Source organism: Rhipicephalus microplus, chromosome 2, assembly GCF_043290135.1.
Source record: "Rhipicephalus microplus isolate Deutch F79 chromosome 2, USDA_Rmic, whole genome shotgun sequence".
NCBI classification, from domain to species: domain Eukaryota; kingdom Metazoa; phylum Arthropoda; class Arachnida; order Ixodida; family Ixodidae; genus Rhipicephalus; species Rhipicephalus microplus.
Genome location: NC_134701.1, coordinates 85,279,576 through 85,296,302, shown reverse-complemented (window position 1 = coordinate 85,296,302; position 16,727 = coordinate 85,279,576). Strand labels below are relative to the sequence as shown.

Below are 16,727 nucleotides of genomic sequence, written 5' to 3'. Positions count from 1 at the left end.
CTGATCCTCCTTGTGATGTCTATGATGAAACACTAAAACGGTTCTGTACACGTAGACACAACTGCCACGATGTTTTAAAATGTGTGCATTATGTTGCAGCACAAAACAGGAAAATACTGACTTCAAACAAAGATGAAAGCTAGAGGTGTTCTGCTGTATGTCTTGAGGTGTGCCCTTTACAATTCACAATACACATCAAGCAACCTGCCCAACAGAATCAACTCAACTTACAAAGCTGCGACAAAACACTTGCTACATACACTTTTCATGCATATTGTTTTTCAACTATATGCATGAAAAGTGTATGACAAGACTAGACAATGACTGAGTGTGCGTGCGTGGGCTGCCGAATGTGCTGTGTTTATCTCTCTTCCCTCTATTTTTTATCTCCCCCATCACCCTCTCATGCACAGGGTTACAAACCAGCTGCCTGTAGGCTGGTTAACCTCCCTGCTGTTCTTTTCCTCCTATTTTCCTTCCTTCCTTGTTTTTCAACTAGGGGAGATGCCGCTCGAAAAGTGAAATTTATGTTTTCCTGAAATACAAATCTTTTCACTTGCTTTACCAAGTTTATTTTGTTACTCGGCTGCTGACATGCAGGTCGCGGGTTCAAATCCCGGCTGTGGCGGCTGCATTTCCGATGGAGCCGGAAATGTTGTAGGCCCGTGTGCTCAGATTTGGGTGCACGGTAATGAACCCCAGGTGGTCGAAATTTCCGGAGCCCTCCTCTACGGCGTCTCTCATAATCATATGGTGGTTTTGGGACGTTAAATCCCGCAAATCCAATCCAAGTTTATTTTGTGTACTTTCATGAAAAAAAATCAGTGTTGTAAAAAAGCAAGTATTAAGCTAAAGTCCAATTTAAAGAACACTTTAAAGTCCAATTGAAAAGTCCAATTTTAAAGAACATTTTAAAGCTAATCGCTGAATTCGAGTTCAAGCCTTGCTTCACTGATTTTTTTTGCATCACTTGTTGTATTGCTGTTATAGCATCTACCTGCTGGCGGAAGTTTAACAAGCGCAGCTGTTGCGCCAATGTCATGCCGAAAAAATACGGAAGGTCGTGCTCTTCTTTGGATTCCTGTGCGGCTTTGACGGCACGCAGTTGTTGAAGGCATTCGCTTGCGATGTCAATGTGGGAGGTTGTCTTTGATGAACTGAAAAAAAAACAATGCCTACTTTAGACACATGTTCGTTACATTGTCAGAGCTTTAGTTCTTACGATGCACCACTGGCCGCTACTCTTGGAAGCTTGCGTGGCCTGTCAGTGAAAAACAACAAAACTGAGTGACATAACGCCAGCAAAGGGAAGTATCGTAACATATAGCAAGTGCGAATGCCGGATAAAAAAAAAGCTGTCAGGGTTCTGTTCGAACAACTTACCGCTCAGCCTGCTTCCTTGTATTTTCTTCACCGTCTGCACTGTTTGACCTACAAAGTAGATTGGTGTTGGGTACATGAATATTGTATTACAGCTAAATAGTAAAATGAAACGTGCAACGTTTCACTTCGGATATTTTATGTTAAAAAAATTGCTGTCACCTGTCTGTCTCGGGGTTTGCAGGTGTTACACCGGACGAAGATGCAGGCTGTTCTAGAGGCTCATCCAAGATGACTGTGACATAGTTGTTATAGTCGACCTGGCCCTCATCTGCGTTGCCACTGCTGCTATTACTTGCAGGCGCCGGACTCCGCTCACCTGATGCTCTATGTGAAACGTCAGAAAGATGAACTCGCGTGAAACATTTGTGATATGGAGAAAGTAACATTTTATCAATGAGAAATACTTATTGTTGGTGAATGTCGCAAGAGCACGATAACATTACGGGATGAGATACTGCTTAAACTTTATTTTCTGAATGCACAAGTGGTGTTAACTTTATCGGGTAACATGCTTTTGCACTGCAAGCCCTATTTGCTTGACTCATAAAAAAGTGCACCTCACAACGTTCACTTCTACTACATCCATTCCTTCACGCGTTCATTTGATTGTTAGCGTCTTTGGTAGGCATGCAGAAATCGGCTTTTTAGGTGATAGCAATTGTTTTCATCATCTTCTTAGCACTATCATGCATTTTCCTGCTGGCAAAGTTAATTTGGTACCTGTCTTACAACTTACCGATCGGGATTGATGAATCCTACGTTTGTAGAAATGCTGGAAAACATTAACATTTTTTAGTTATGCTACAGCAATCAGGTCTTAAAAAATTTTGATGAGCAAGTTATGCAGTACGCTGTGTTATTTTTATAAACATTTACTAATCAAATATGTTAATGTCATTTGGTGTAATTGCTTCCTCATTGTAGTCTTCATGATTTTGTAAATAAAAGTATGCTGATTTGTTTGTTAAGCTTATTTGACATCAACAAGCAGTGAGGCCAGTGCATCAGTAACCATGAAACGTTTACTTTGTGCTTTGCATTTTGTGTGTACGTGTTCACTGATGTGTCACTCTTAAAATTGCAAAACAGCATAACTACCAAGCTCAGAATCTTATGCAGTAGCGATCTACCGTTCTAGCAGCTCATCGTGGCTGCAATATTTGTTCTCAGCTGACGTATTTTGTTGTAAGAGCATTAATGAATTCTTGATTTGTTGTGCAAGTAAACAAACTGCGATTTTCTTTTTAGCATGTGCAATTGTGGCCGGCAGTTCTGCATACCGGAGAAAAGTATGTCATTGTGTTGTTTTTTTTTGAAGTTGTGTACACTTTCATTGCAATGATTGATTTATGAAAAAATAAAAATGATCACAAAATTTGGCTTACATTGGTTCTTTGAGTATGGGACCCATCAAGGACATCATTGCCTTGAAATGCACCCATTTGACGGTGGGAACATCTGCAGCCCCTGCACCACTGTTCATGGAGCCCTTAATTTTGTTCTTGTGTTTCGTAAAGGTGTCTTTTAAGTTCTTGAATTTTGCATGTGCTTGCATTCCTGTGAAGAATTCAGTTTACGTATTAGGCATGCTTTTCACATCTTCGAAAATTTTACACCAACACTAGGTGAATGTCGCTAGGTTCACAAAACAGTAAGTTGCTTGCATATATTTACGGGACGAAAGAGCAGCACGTAATGCACAAGACAATTTAAGTATGCATAGCTGTATGACTCGCTCGTTCAAATGCGCGCTATTTTTAACCCTGCGCGTAGTGATAAATTTTTATTTCAGGAGGAGAGGACTTGCTGCAGAGTGTACCTGCTTTAGAAAAACACCTATGCTTTCATTACTTCTTTTTCGTAAGTATAGCCACACTCGCCCTATTCAACCAGCTAAGCAGCGTATTTGGAAACGTTTCTAGACCTTAAATTAGGTTGCTACCGTGTTCAATTCAGCACAAACGTGCTTCGAATGATGCGCCTTTACAATGCGTTAAGCCAGCACAAACGTGCTGCCTTTCGGTGTCAAATCAAATTCAACTCATGCGGCATTCGTGAATACAACGCAGGGCAAGCAGGATGGTGAACAGACGTGCACAATGCCCGCGCTGTCTCCCCTGCAGCGTAGCTGCATCACTGAGCCCATCGTTCAATGAGCACGATGTCTGTCTAGCATTTCCGTTGTTGACATTAAACAGCGCGCTGAAGAGCACGATCAAACGGCCAGTACGCGTGCGTTTCCACGTACGTTGCAACGCGGACGAGAAGCATGAGTACTTCCACAGCACAAGGAGCAAAGCAATACAGGCACATAAACTCGTACTTACCAGTCATTCCGAGCTCGCTTCCAATTTTCCCCCATAAGTCGTCCTTAAGCAAGCTGTCCTTGTGCTTCGGGTGACGTTTATCGCACAGGACGGGGTGGTTGCGAGCCAATTCGATGAGCATTTCAGCTACGCGCACGCTACTCGACTGCGACATGACAAGCGAGTTGCTCTCGGCCGCCATTTCTTCGAGTTCCTCAGCTAGCGCCCCCTATTGGTTCGCGGCGAGCCGATTCGGCGGCAGACGCCGGAAAAATCGGTCCGGGAGTGATCGGCGCGGAGAGGGCTCTTTCGGCGGATCTCGCCGCCGCCGAACCGGATTCGGACCACTTTCGGCGGCCGGAATGCTCAGTGTGAACGCGGCTTAACACAGTGAAGACGAATAATATTCTGCGTTTCAGAGGGACGAGTAGGCATAGAATGGTAGGATAGGCTACTGATGCTTTTTTTGACCACCAAGTGATTACATGAGTTAAATAGGGCAGAAGATGCTCAATCCCATATAGTAAATAGGTCACGGTGTATCCTAGGAATGAAACTAAAATCTATCCACGTACATTTACCTTGTGTTTGTATACGTGCAAGGGCGCACAGTCTGTAATATTAGACTTATTATTTCTTGTGCATTATTCAAGCATATTACCTACTGAATTATTGTCTGCCATGACATGTTTTTAAAATACATTAGCTCTACAGTCAACGAAGGTCTACGAGCATTTATAATTCATCGAAACTCAACATACAATACCGGGTAGGCAAACGATTTGTCTAGAAGAAATGGGCATATAACAATATCTGCACCACAACTACTCTAAGCACTTTTCAGCAATACAGGTCGAAGTGACTTTAGTTTGTCCTAAAAACCCCTCTTATTGTGAGATGCAAGCAGAGAGCCTGAACGAACCTATTTTCACTCTATATATGGTAGCGACCACCAGATAATGCCTACCCACCTTTAAAAAACATTAAACAAGCAAAAAACAACAACTCAGCCTGGTTCTGTTGTAATGAAAGCCGCAAATTCACGATGAATTTGTTACCTTTCATTACGATAGATTCATTGTGAATGGTTTAGTAACAGCCGTATTAGCAGTTCAGTATATTTCTGACAGGTTTGGTATTGCTGCCATAGGACCACTAAGACCAATTGAATTTTCTTTTTCTCTCGTTAATATGTATGCTACTCCGTCGCACGAACTCATTGCAGCAGGGTAGAAGCTAGGAGGTGTAATCAAGCTGTGTTTTTGGCCAGCAAAGCATATTCCTGGAAGTATTCGCCTAATATAATCATAAACCACCTCTGATAATTTCTCTACATTGTGAATAAACACATGCATCGAGTTAAGAATTTCTTCGCGATCAACAGTGGCAAAAGCGACAGCACTAAAAGCGGCAGGCTCTGTACATGCTTCTAGAAACAATTTCTTCTCTTGTCCAGGAATCGGCAGTGTCCAGCTTTTTACTGTTTACCGTGATGTCTACATTTTCACCTGCCAATCACCCACAAAACGTGTTCATCAGCTCACAGCTCTACCTTTTCGCATGGTGAGGAGGTGCACTCGGCTAGGAGGAGAAGCAAGCTAATTAAACAAGTATAGACAGACACAGGAAAACTAGTGAAGCCTCTTTTGTATAAACATGCATCGAAAAATCTGACCGTTACATATTTGCACAGCTCCACTGCAACGCCACAACTACATTTCGACTTCAGGGTGGTTTCGGGGCCTTTTTAAACTGGGAAGCTTGAGACATTTGCATTTGTTTCACAAATAATATGTGACGATGATTTGCAACTTGGTGAACCTCTTCCAAATGTACATCATGTGCCTTCATCGTATATGTAACCACCGATAACCATTGTTACAAAGCAACATGGCACGTTCCATGCAGCCATAAATGTCCACTTGAATCCGATATTATACGTGCCACAAAACACTATGAACACATTCAAAAACAAAGAGTGAAGTCAGCTGAAGCCATGAGCGACATGAGACTGAGAGCAAAGCATCAGATGTGTTTTGTCATAATTGAAATAATTTGTTTGTTCAGCCACATTCATTAGGCCTTGTTTCCAAGAAGGGGAATTATATTGTCTAAACATTGTAAAATAGTCACAAATACATTGCTGTTGAAGCATCAGGACACAAATATAAGGCAAACAGAAGCTGAACTCTAAGAAATACAAGCCTCAAAGTGCACGATCAAGTAATCAATTCGACGTGGAAAGCACGTGCTTCAAGCGTTGCTATCATGTTTTCGTTTTCTCTGCTTTGCAACCAGCTAGCTTTACTCACCCAACATGACTGCAGAGATGCCATGGAAACACCGAGCAGCGAATGCAGCGTAGGTCAATTCATGTTCAGGGCTTTCCGCCTTTCCCACTGGCAAAGCAGCTGTGCAACCTCTACAATGCTGCAATAAGCTGGACAGGTAGGCATAATTTACCTATTTTTAGGAGTCACTGACATACATGCACATGCAGAAGAATAATATAGGAAGCTTGCACCAACAGTGGTGGCAAAGTAGGCGGCTAACTTATTGCCGCAGCCAGTTGAGCTGACAATCGCTGAAGCGCGTGTGGTTGTGAGGTGTAATAGTTGCATGCAGAGTAAGGCAAAGTAAATTACAGTCGCAGAAATAGGCTGATGAAAGATGCCCGTAGCCACATAGTAGAGTAGCTATATATGCTTACTTCATATATCATCTAGCCTCACTTCGAACTTCCAGGCCCCACTCAGCGTTCAGCGCAACTGTAGCTCAGCATTGCGCACTGCTTCCATTGCACTTCACGCATGCAGCACAGCCGCCGATACTATTATGGTGCCTACACCCACTCAAAGCCCTTCTTACAATTCCTGGCATCCAAAATAAGAAAAAGTTGTCGCATCTAGCCCTGAAACAGGCCACATTACTTTTCCTGCAAGAGAAGCACAACGGACGCCTTCACATTTACACGGATGGCTCGGTGTCTTCAGTAAGCTCTACAGGGGCGGTGGTTATTCCCGCGAGGAACATCACAATTAAATTCATGACATCGCATTTCACGTCGTCGACAGCGGCAGAACTTGCAGCCATTCATGCAGCTCTGGAGTTTATAGTGAAAGAACCTCCGGGAATTCGGTCGATCTTCTCAGACTCGAAGGCATCTCTTCAATGTCTTATATCACCCTTTCGCCATGGACCTAATGAACAGTTAGTAGCTGAAATAAGGCTTCTTCATCACTAAGCAACCGAAAAACAGCACAGCATAGTGTATCAGTGGATACCAGGCCATTGCGGTATATATGGCAATGACCGCGCAGATGAGGCCGCTAGATCTGCACACGATGGTACCCAATACACAACCATCCCGTTCTCAAGAACCGACGCAGCTACAAGACTTCGTTCACTTGCACGTGACCTCACACTGGTACAGTGGAACTCGTCAGACTTCACAAACGCGTGCTTGCATAACTTGGATCCCGATCTGCAGCTTCGTATTCCCCCAAGGATATCTCGAGCTGAGGAGACTCTTCTATGCCGCCTGTGGCTTGGAGTGGCCTTCACGAACGCATACTCTTATCTCATCGGAATGGCCAGCTCTCCCACATACGCTTACTGCAGTTGCGAAGAAACCATCGCGCACCTTCTGTGTGAGTGCACCTATTTCAACGTGCAAAGACAAGAACTCACTGCAGCTCTGGATAGACTAGACAGTCGGCCTTTGTCGGAACAAAGGATTGTGGGTCATTGGCCAAGCCCATCCTCAACCCAGAAGGCTTTGAAAGCTTTGCTGCGCTTTTTGCGGACAACTGGCCTCAGAGACAGACTTTAGTGTCTTATACTCTTTGATGTTGCCTTTCCTCTGTCGCAATTTTTTTTGTACTTTCTCTCTCTCTTCGCAACATTTCTTTTTAACATCTATCATTCCCCTCACCCCTTTCCCCAGCACAGGGTAGCCAGCCGGTATAAGAACTGGCTAACCTCGCTGTCTCTCCGCTTAAACTTTCTTCCTCCTTCCTATATATGCTCCCAACAGGACAGTAGATATTTTATAGTTACACGACCGTGCAGCGCACCATCGTAATAGGAGCGCACACTTTCTTGATTGCCACCTCAACTGGCTATGACAACTAATTGGCTACTTGCACTATAATCGCTCGTGCAGGCTCCTTTCAGGCACCCTGATAAATAAATTATAGAACTCAAACAGCAGTGAATTTCTGCCTCGATGTGATGTGTTACTTCAAGTGTGGTGAGGAACCTAAATGTATTTCAAACCACTTAAACAGGTGGGAAGTAAACATGCAGCAGCCCTTTTTTAGGTTTCAATGCAATAGCCCAGTTTTCTTTGCTGAAAAACGTGTTTGTACATCAACCATTCATTTTGTATGTACAATCAGCATCAAATGAAACTTGAACGGCAAACATTGACAACGGTGCGTACCGTTTAGGAATCACCGTGGAGAGGCGTGAGCATGCGCAATGTTACCGGATTTGCCCAACTGTCATTAGTGATGATTAGGCGTTGCGCACTAAGCCGTAGCGAATGCTTGCTGCTGTTTGGGTTTCGTTCAACGCATATGGTACATATATGACATTCTGCTATAAGTAAAAAAACACACAAATAAAACAAGAGCACGACGGCGTGGGTTTTAGTGTAATTTTCACATATCTCGTGTGTGTTTGTTGCTTACTAGCGACAGAATGTCATACAATAAGCAATACAAATAAGATCATGGAGATACATTTCTGAGGTACGTTGGGGCCAAAAGTACAGTTGTGAGCAATATGAGAGCTAACACCGATTTAAGTTTAATCTATGATTACTAGTATTGTATTGATGTATATCAGAACTACAGAACATCAAGAGAAACCTTTTCGTTTGGGTATTTAGTGTTATGAACAATACTACGCCTGCCGACTGCATAGAGTCCAAATAGACTGAAATGGGCCAGCAGGTGTGGGTGAAAAAAACCAAGAATGATGAAAAGAACGACAGAGAGAGGGACACCACTAATAGAAGTCGCTATCTTCAGAGCATGCCAGTATTTTCTTTTAATTTAACATAAAAACTACGGCCAATAGGTGGCTGGAGAGTTTATTTTGTTTGCAAAGTAATGAACAGCACAATATAAGAACAAAAGACAAAAAAGCATTATGTGGGACGAGAACGGATTGTCAACAAAACTATGTGGCATGAAAAGTTGACTAAAAGTAACATTAGCTGCACACCTAGTGTGAACGAAGGTACGGTTCGAAAAAAGAAACGCCACAATTAACAAAGGCTTTAGCAGACCCACATGTGTATCAGGTATGTTGCTAATGTTATTTATGCTAGGTTTTGTGCAATGAATATTTCAGACACCAGTCTGTGCTCATCCCGCTTCTGCTTATGTCTCCAATTTTCCCTTTGTGCTAACACTACTGTGGTTTAGTCGCTATGTCTTTTAAAACCTGATTTCAGTGTATACACTTGTATTACTGACGACTGTACTGTATCATAAATTGTGCAACTAAAGCATGTTGCTTAAGTCTCTTAACATATGTGTTCTAGTGCAACCAAGGCGAGAAGAGAAGGATGATGGAAAAATGCGCACTGGTCATGTCATCACATGCTTTTCTTATGGCCTTGTGCATGATAAAAAACACTCACATGTCTGATGAGCTAGTCAGATATTAGAAATACCTCTGCCTCATACTTATTCTTGCATCAGCAACAACACGACACTGTGATAATAACACCACTGACACACAGCAGTGTTATTCATTCTACTATGAGCTCGCAGAATATCTGTGTTTAAATGGAAAAATTCTAGCATAATATGAAAAACTCTAGCTTACTGTCACATGGTCTATGCAAGTAAACAGACAGATGTCTAACATGAATGCTGGCTGGTACAACATTACTGAAAAACGAAGCCAACCTGAAGGTATACATAAAATTGCGTGAACATCTTCCCCAATACAGAGAAAATACATGATTACGTTTAAATAGCTTAAGACAGTGTTGTAGTGCACAATAACCACTAACCACTTCAACGTGAATGTAGGCTCCTTATACCGACTTACGTAGTTCGCTAGGCGAATTGAATCAAGTGAAAAATTATATCCTCCCTGAAAGCGAGCAAAATGCTGCCCAGCCGCAAATGGCACTGCAGGTTCTCTTTCATCAACTACGAAGCAAGCGCTAATAGCGTCCTGCTTATTACAATTCACATAAAAAACTCAATCATTAAACACACGCATGTTATCAGATTTTGTGAATTCACTTACTAAGTGATGCCCTACCGATGATCCATGACACCACAAATATCAGCGTAGTCAAAGAGAATTGGTTACGCGCACAATGTCTGACGCTCGCAAGAGAGTGTAAGGCTGTTCCTTCACAAGACCTCGTCCGAGTGCGGTAACATAAGCCTTCCGCCGAGCTGCACTCTTTACATGATAATCTGTTCCACTTACCTTAACTTTTTTGGTACTGCCATAAAGTATGTCGCCACGGGCGCCAGCCATCACCTTCGAGCCGTTGGAATGCCACACATTTCGTTGATTTCTTGAACAACTCGAACTTCATCGGCACACCAAGACACACGCAATTGTGCGCAATTCTTGCACATTGCACAAATGTAGTATGAAGCTTCCTTGCGCAAATTTAATTCTTTTACCTTGAATCTTCTACCGAACGTAATTACTACTGGCTACATGCACAAAAACAAATAACAGCTGGTTTTGGCTGTGAATGGCTTTGGCTTGAGTAGTTGATTGCGAAGAAAACAAAAACATGGCCGTGCGAAAATAAGAGTGCTTAGAATTTCATAAAATCTTTTCGAAACAAAAACTTTGTTTTAATTTGAAGAACAGTTTAAAAAACTCACGCTAAATAAAGTTTCAACACTTCTTTGTTCTTGCAGACGACAGGCTTTCACTGCTTCCACCACGGACGTAGTAATGCGGCTTTACGTTAGATACTTGCCACCCACAGTAGTTGTATTTGTGTTATAAACGTAGTAAAGGATGTCTATAAGGTACACTCTAAAACATTCTACACCCTAAAAGGTGCAAAACGGGTGTACGCATTAAAAGCACCTGTATGAACGCAGTTTTCACACTATTTTTTTAAATTTGAGGTGTTCATGAATAAAACACCCTCAAAACACCCCATTTACACCCTTACAATTGGGGTGTTATGAACAAGGCTACAAATGATTGATTGACACGTGGGGTTTAACGTCCCAAAACCACCATGTGTTCATGAGAGACGCTGTAGTGGAGGGCTCCGGAAATTTCGACCACCTGGGGTTCTTTAACGTGCAGCCAAATCTGAGCACACGTGCCTACAAGGCTACAAATGCACAACATTCTCGGGCAGTTTTGCTTATACCATTAGTATACATAGTATACATTATCCATCTTGATACCAGCTAGGGTCCTACTACTAGCTGCGCGCAGGTCTAGTGATGAACCGAAGCAAGAAGTAATGTGACGGAAACGCAGTTTTCATCGATAAAGCACGCAAACTACTATAGGACAGAAGATACAATAGGAGCGACGCTTGTTCAATAGAGTAAGGGCCAATTCTCCTGTACCTGTTTCTTCCATCTGTGTCAATTTCGTGATTAGTCAAAACTTACAAAATACACTGATATGCTTGAACAAGGTAATGTTGCGCACTTTGGTGTAGCCATGCATAGAACACTTCCCCTCCCCCCGTCCCCCCTAAGATCGGGGCTTTTAAAGCTGGAGATAAAACATCCGCCACCTGCAAAAAAAAAACAACAGCACAGTCGTTTAGCCATAAGCACCACGTCAGCAGGCCATCAGATTCCTTAAAAATGAACATTGACGTCGTGTATTTTTAGCAGGCACGTTTAACTTAATTACTGTAGCGAATGTTCCTCTTCAAGTGTCCTTAAAAGTGCGTCATGGAAATTAGGAAGAGGACACCAACCATAAAGAAAAAAGCAGAATGAGGACATTTCGGGGACCTTGACACAGCCTCGCTCACAGTTATGGGAGCGTTGTTGACTAAATTGCGAAGAAAATTCTCCTCAGGAAGCCGAAACGCATTCTTTAGTTCTCTCTCTTTTTCCCTCTCTCTCTCTACGTTATTTAGTAGATCTTTTATTTTTATGTAACTTCTCCAGCAGACGTGCTTCAGTCAAAGCCTTGACTTTGTAGGTAGTGAGAAAACAGCATTGATGAAATATTTTCAGTCATGGTCTTGTTCCAAGGACTACAAGCTAAGTACAAATGTATTGTCGCAAGGTGAAAACAGACATAGTAATTAACAGGTGGAGAGAGTAGCAGCAGGTCAGTATTTTTATTTACTGCGCGCCAGAGCATTCTTTTTCTTTCTAGTTATTGCTTGCTGCGCAAAAGCGTGCAGATGCGCGTACGCACTGTCGTCTTCGTCTTCCTAGCAGTACGCACGTGGGAATATGTTCTCACCGAATAGTGTGACGGCCGATGCATGCAATGTTGCAATGTCTTTACCGAAATGAAAGTGCTGATAAAATATCGCTTGCGTAACCCTGATTGTGCAGTCCCTAAAGGTCCATAGATCTAAGGGAAAAGCGCAGCTTAGCTTTTTTACCAGTATTCACTGCATTAGGTCGGGGAAGGTGCGCTAAATATTGCTCCTGATTATTACCAATGGGCGTTCTCACTAATAGCTCGCGCTGGCTGCACTGCACCGTCACAATATTCACTGCGATTCAGACGCACTGTTAAAGAACGAGTACAACGCAACAGATCACTGCCGCAAAAAAAGAAAAAAAAGCAGCACCCGCACGTTCAATAGAGGTCCGGAGCTAGCGTTAAACCGTATCTCGCCAGTCAGAGAGTGCCCCGATGCCATGAAGTCTCTTCACCTAGACAACCTTCGCTACCCGGTATTGCTGCGCGGGGGCACAGAGCGCGGGGCAGGGACCGGCATCGTCTTACATGTCACTGGAGGCGCTGGCTAAAAACCCTCCCGTGTGTGTGCGTGTGGTGCGTGTGGCTTCTCGATCGGTAGAGTTTATTACTCGGTGTTTAGTTTGAAATTTGCATGCGCTCTGTGCTCGACCTGTGTGTTCTGTTACTGCTGATTATTGTGAAGTTGCACCATCCTGAAGACTGGACCTGTGGATTCATATTGTGGAGCAATCAAAGTGAAATAGTGAGTAACGCTCTCACGTTCTTCTTTTCACCGCTTTGTTAACTGCATTAGCACGAGAATAACACCTTCAAACAATTTTGTTTTCAAATAGTTGATGACAAATCAGCATTTTTTTACTTAGCGAGAATATTTGTCCGAACTGTTTCACGGGGATGATGGCGAAGTGTGATTGTCGGCAAGTTTTTTGTTTGTTTAGATTGTTTGGAGTACAAAGCAGAGTGAGCGTGCGCCGCTGAGGTTCAGCGAAGAAATTGAAAAGATTTTTGCGGTGCCCTGTGCTGGCAGCCGTTTTTAACGGGGCCCGCTCACGTTGCAGATCAATTTTAGTTTACTAATTAATTCATGTGTGGAACGGCGCCTGTTTGCTCTAAGCATCAACCGTATTTAAGACGCATGTGCTTGGGCATGTTGGTAGTTAATTTACTTTTTTTCTTATTGCACAAAAAATACCGTGAACGGTAAACAAGGGCGTGGTGTTCATGTCGTTATTTTCGGTTCTTTTTTGTTTTGTGCGGTAACACTACCGTGATAACTCGGGTTGATACATCGGGTGAAAACACAGCATATTGCAGCACGTTAGGTGTGCCACGCAAAGTTTGCCTACTTGCTAATGCATTTGATTTCGTTAAATTCATTTTCACCGGTATTTTCATTCACCCGCAACGTAGCGTGACACCGTGCCGGCACCCGTGACTGTGTAGCGGATCGAGCACTGAAGCAGCAGTTGTGTTTGAACGGACCTTTCGTCTGTGTGTGTGGTCGAATTGCCTTCTTGAACAGTGCAAACACTTGTTGAGCATAACTGCTAACGTTCGAGCACAATTTATTCAGATTGTTTCCACCAGGTGTAACCTTCAAAATATTCTTGTTATGGAGAGTTTATTGCCATCGCATCGCTTTGCATTTAACTTCACTAAGTACTTCAAATGTTAAAGGAATTTTCACTATGTGAAGCGTGTTATTAGTTTTTTATTTGTGCCCAAAACACTTTAATATTTTTACGTGATTTCGGCTGACAGAAAGAGGGCATAGTGGCGCATACCCAAGAAAGGTGCCTCAGACTGAGAATGAAGAAGTGGACGTTATCGGTGACTTTTAGATATTCCATTTGCGAAGCTAGGTTTAAATTTAACCGCAGAAAATGTTCTAAGTTTTGTTGCCTCTGTTTTGGGAAATTGCCACAGAGATGCATTCGATGCGGTGTGTAATTTTATTCAAGACTCTAAACGTTTTTCAACATAGAGCCCTCGTTAACAAATATTAAAAAACCAAACGGGTCGAAAAGTAATTTTCTATTCTGGATAAATCCGTGACATACCAAAATAATCGGGTTTGGCAAAACCAGCTGTCTGGTCGGCTCCCAAAATCAAGTTGTAGCTATTAGTGTCTACTTTGTTAGTGATTTTTTTTCTCACTATCTAAATCTTTGGTTTATTTCTTTTTTTCCAACATACTGTCTTAACTATACAACTCCCCCCCCCTTTTTTTTTCGTTGTAAGCAATAATGCAGTTATTGTTCATATGAGACTATTTGTTCTCTTGGCCAATCTTCCAGAGTGGGTACGAGCCATGGATTAAAGGATACAAACAAACAAACAAACGGTGAGCTGCGTTGTGGCTGCGGACTGACAACTGTTATTTTCCACGTAACATTTTGGCGGAGGTGCTCGTTACTCTTCTGACAACAGAGCTACGCAGTGGACACCTCCTTAAGTGCGCTACCATGGCTCCGAATGAGGATACGGCTTCGCCACCTACCTCAGCAACGACAGCAACCCGGTACGTCGCCCTAACGCAACCCCGTGATCCCGGTACCTTTACTGGAGAGGACAACGCGAATGTGGACAAGTGGCTTAGCATGTACGAGCGCGTCAGCAAGCAATATGGCAGGGACCCAACCGTTCTGCTTGCGAATGTCATTTTCTATCTTGACAAGACCCCTCGCATCTGGTTCGAGACCCACGATCACGAAATCACAAGCTGGGAAATGTTTAAACAACAGCTCCGCGACCTCTTTGGCAACCCGTTTGGTCAACAGCTTGATGCCCGGAAGCAACTAGCTGTACGTACACAGACGTCTACTTAGCCCCACTTGACTTATATTCAAGACGTCTTAGCGTTGTGTCAAAGGGCCGATCCCAACATGACTGAGGCCGACAAGATTTCGCACGTTTTAAAAGGAATCGCCGACGATGCGTTCAGCCTGCTTGTATTTACCAACGTAACGACCATCGACGCCGTGATCAAAGAGTGCCGCCGTCTCGAGCAGGCGAAGAGTCGACGCATTTTGCAGCAGTTCCAGCGCCTACCCAACACCACGGCAACGTCGTCTTGCGAAGCCACTCCTTGTCATCCGTCTACAACCGAAGACGTGACACGCATCGTCTGACGTGACCTCGAGGCCGCTTACCCGGCTGCCAACAAACCGACGTTGCCCGACGCCTCAACGCCAGCTGTCGCTTTGATTCAGGCTGTTGTCCACCAGGAACTCGTTAACCTTGGTATCCTGTCCACTGCACCCGCACTGGATAATACTGGTCCCTCGACAGCTTCTGTGGACATGCGACGTCACCGTCCGTACTCTATTCGAACCAGGAACCCGTCTGAATGGCGAACAGCTGACGATAAACCAATCCTGCTTCCGCTGTGGTCGCGCAGGACACATCGCTCGTTACTGCCGCAGCCAATGCCCATCTATGTCTTCTGGCTCGTACTGCGCTTACAGTAAATCATTCAGTCCACCAAACAACCATTATCTGACCCGCACTGAGTCTACAGCATTCACTGCCCCTGAGGACTACGGCCACCCTGTCCCGTCGTCACCACCGCCTCAAAGCCGCCCTCCTCGTTCAATGGGGCGTCGCCGCTCTCCCTCGCGATCGTTTAACCGCCGTATGTCCCCGGAAAACTAGGCTGCGCAGCTTCTGGAGGTGAAGCTGCCCTGTCCACCTTACCCAAAAATCCTCTGTTGCCCTTACGTTTGAACCGGAACACCCTAGAAATATATGTTGATTGCACACCTGTTGAAGCTTTGATAGATACGGGTGCTCAGGTCTGTATTATGAGTTCGCGTTTTAGTCGTTGCATGAAGAAGGTCCTCACGCCCCTCTTGACTAGTGTCGTCCAAGTTGCAGATGGTGCAACAGTCTCTGTCGTCGGAATGTGCACAGCTCAACTTATCGTATCCGGTCGTCGAGTGTTCGTCCTTTTTACCGTGCTTGCAACATGTCCCCACGACCTCATACTAGGCCTCGATTTTCATGCTGCCAATTCTGCTCTGATTGATTGCTCCGCTGGTGTCCTCCGCCTTGAACTGCCACAAATTATTGCCGCCCCGTACCAACCTGAATGCCGATTACAATGCAGCTACTTTGTTCGCCTGCCCTCCAAAACTGTGACGTACGTCGATTTTTTGTGCTCACCAACTGTGCCCGACGGTGACTATTACGCTACGCCTCTCACTGACGTACTCCTTGCGCACACTGTGCAGTGCCCTATACAGTGCTCAGCAGCACAGATAACAAAACTTGTCTACCTCTTGTCAATTTCGACTACATGAATTATGTGCTTCCACAAGGCATTTCTGTTGCCCACCTGTGTCCGTTGCTCGATTCACAAATTGAAGTACTTGCCTTAGACACCCTTATTTAAACGCAGCGCACATCACTCGCAACACATTCGGGCAGCCATCAAATTGTAGACATGATCGCCACTGATCTTCCGCCTCCGTAAGTTGAAGCCCTACAACATCTTCTCGGGGCCTACCAGGATATTTGCAATTTTGGTGACCGACCTACTTGTCGACTTTACTAAAGCATATGACACTATTGATCATTTCTCCTATTTCGCAAACACCCGTACTATGGCATAACTGGTCC

General features: G+C 43.9%; 1 protein-coding gene across 1 annotated transcript; it reads right to left on the bottom strand.

Annotated features, from left to right (window-relative positions):
• Window positions 1-1,538: 1,538 nt before the first annotated feature.
• On the bottom strand, window positions 1,539-3,891 carry LOC119173815 (uncharacterized). The gene is made up of 4 exons (XM_037424598.2): window positions 3,711-3,891; window positions 2,769-2,940; window positions 2,120-2,155; window positions 1,539-1,707 (listed from the first exon to the last, which is right to left on the bottom strand). The coding sequence occupies exons 1-4, from the start codon at window positions 3,889-3,891 to the stop codon at window positions 1,539-1,541; spliced, it is 558 nt and encodes a 185-aa protein (XP_037280495.2).
• Window positions 3,892-16,727: the final 12,836 nt, after the last annotated feature.

Excerpts from the sequence above, each read along its gene's own strand:
- LOC119173815 (XM_037424598.2), bottom strand. The coding sequence starts at position 3,891 with ATGGCGGCCGAGAGCAACTCGCTTGTCATGTCGCAGTCGAGTAGCGTG. Across the intron at positions 2,941-3,710 it reads AAGCGAGCTCGGAATGACTG|GAATGCAAGCACATGCAAAA; the intron begins GTAAGTACGAGT and ends AATTCTTCACAG. Across the intron at positions 2,156-2,768 it reads CCCATACTCAAAGAACCAAT|CATTTCTACAAACGTAGGAT; the intron begins GTAAGCCAAATT and ends AATGTTTTCCAG.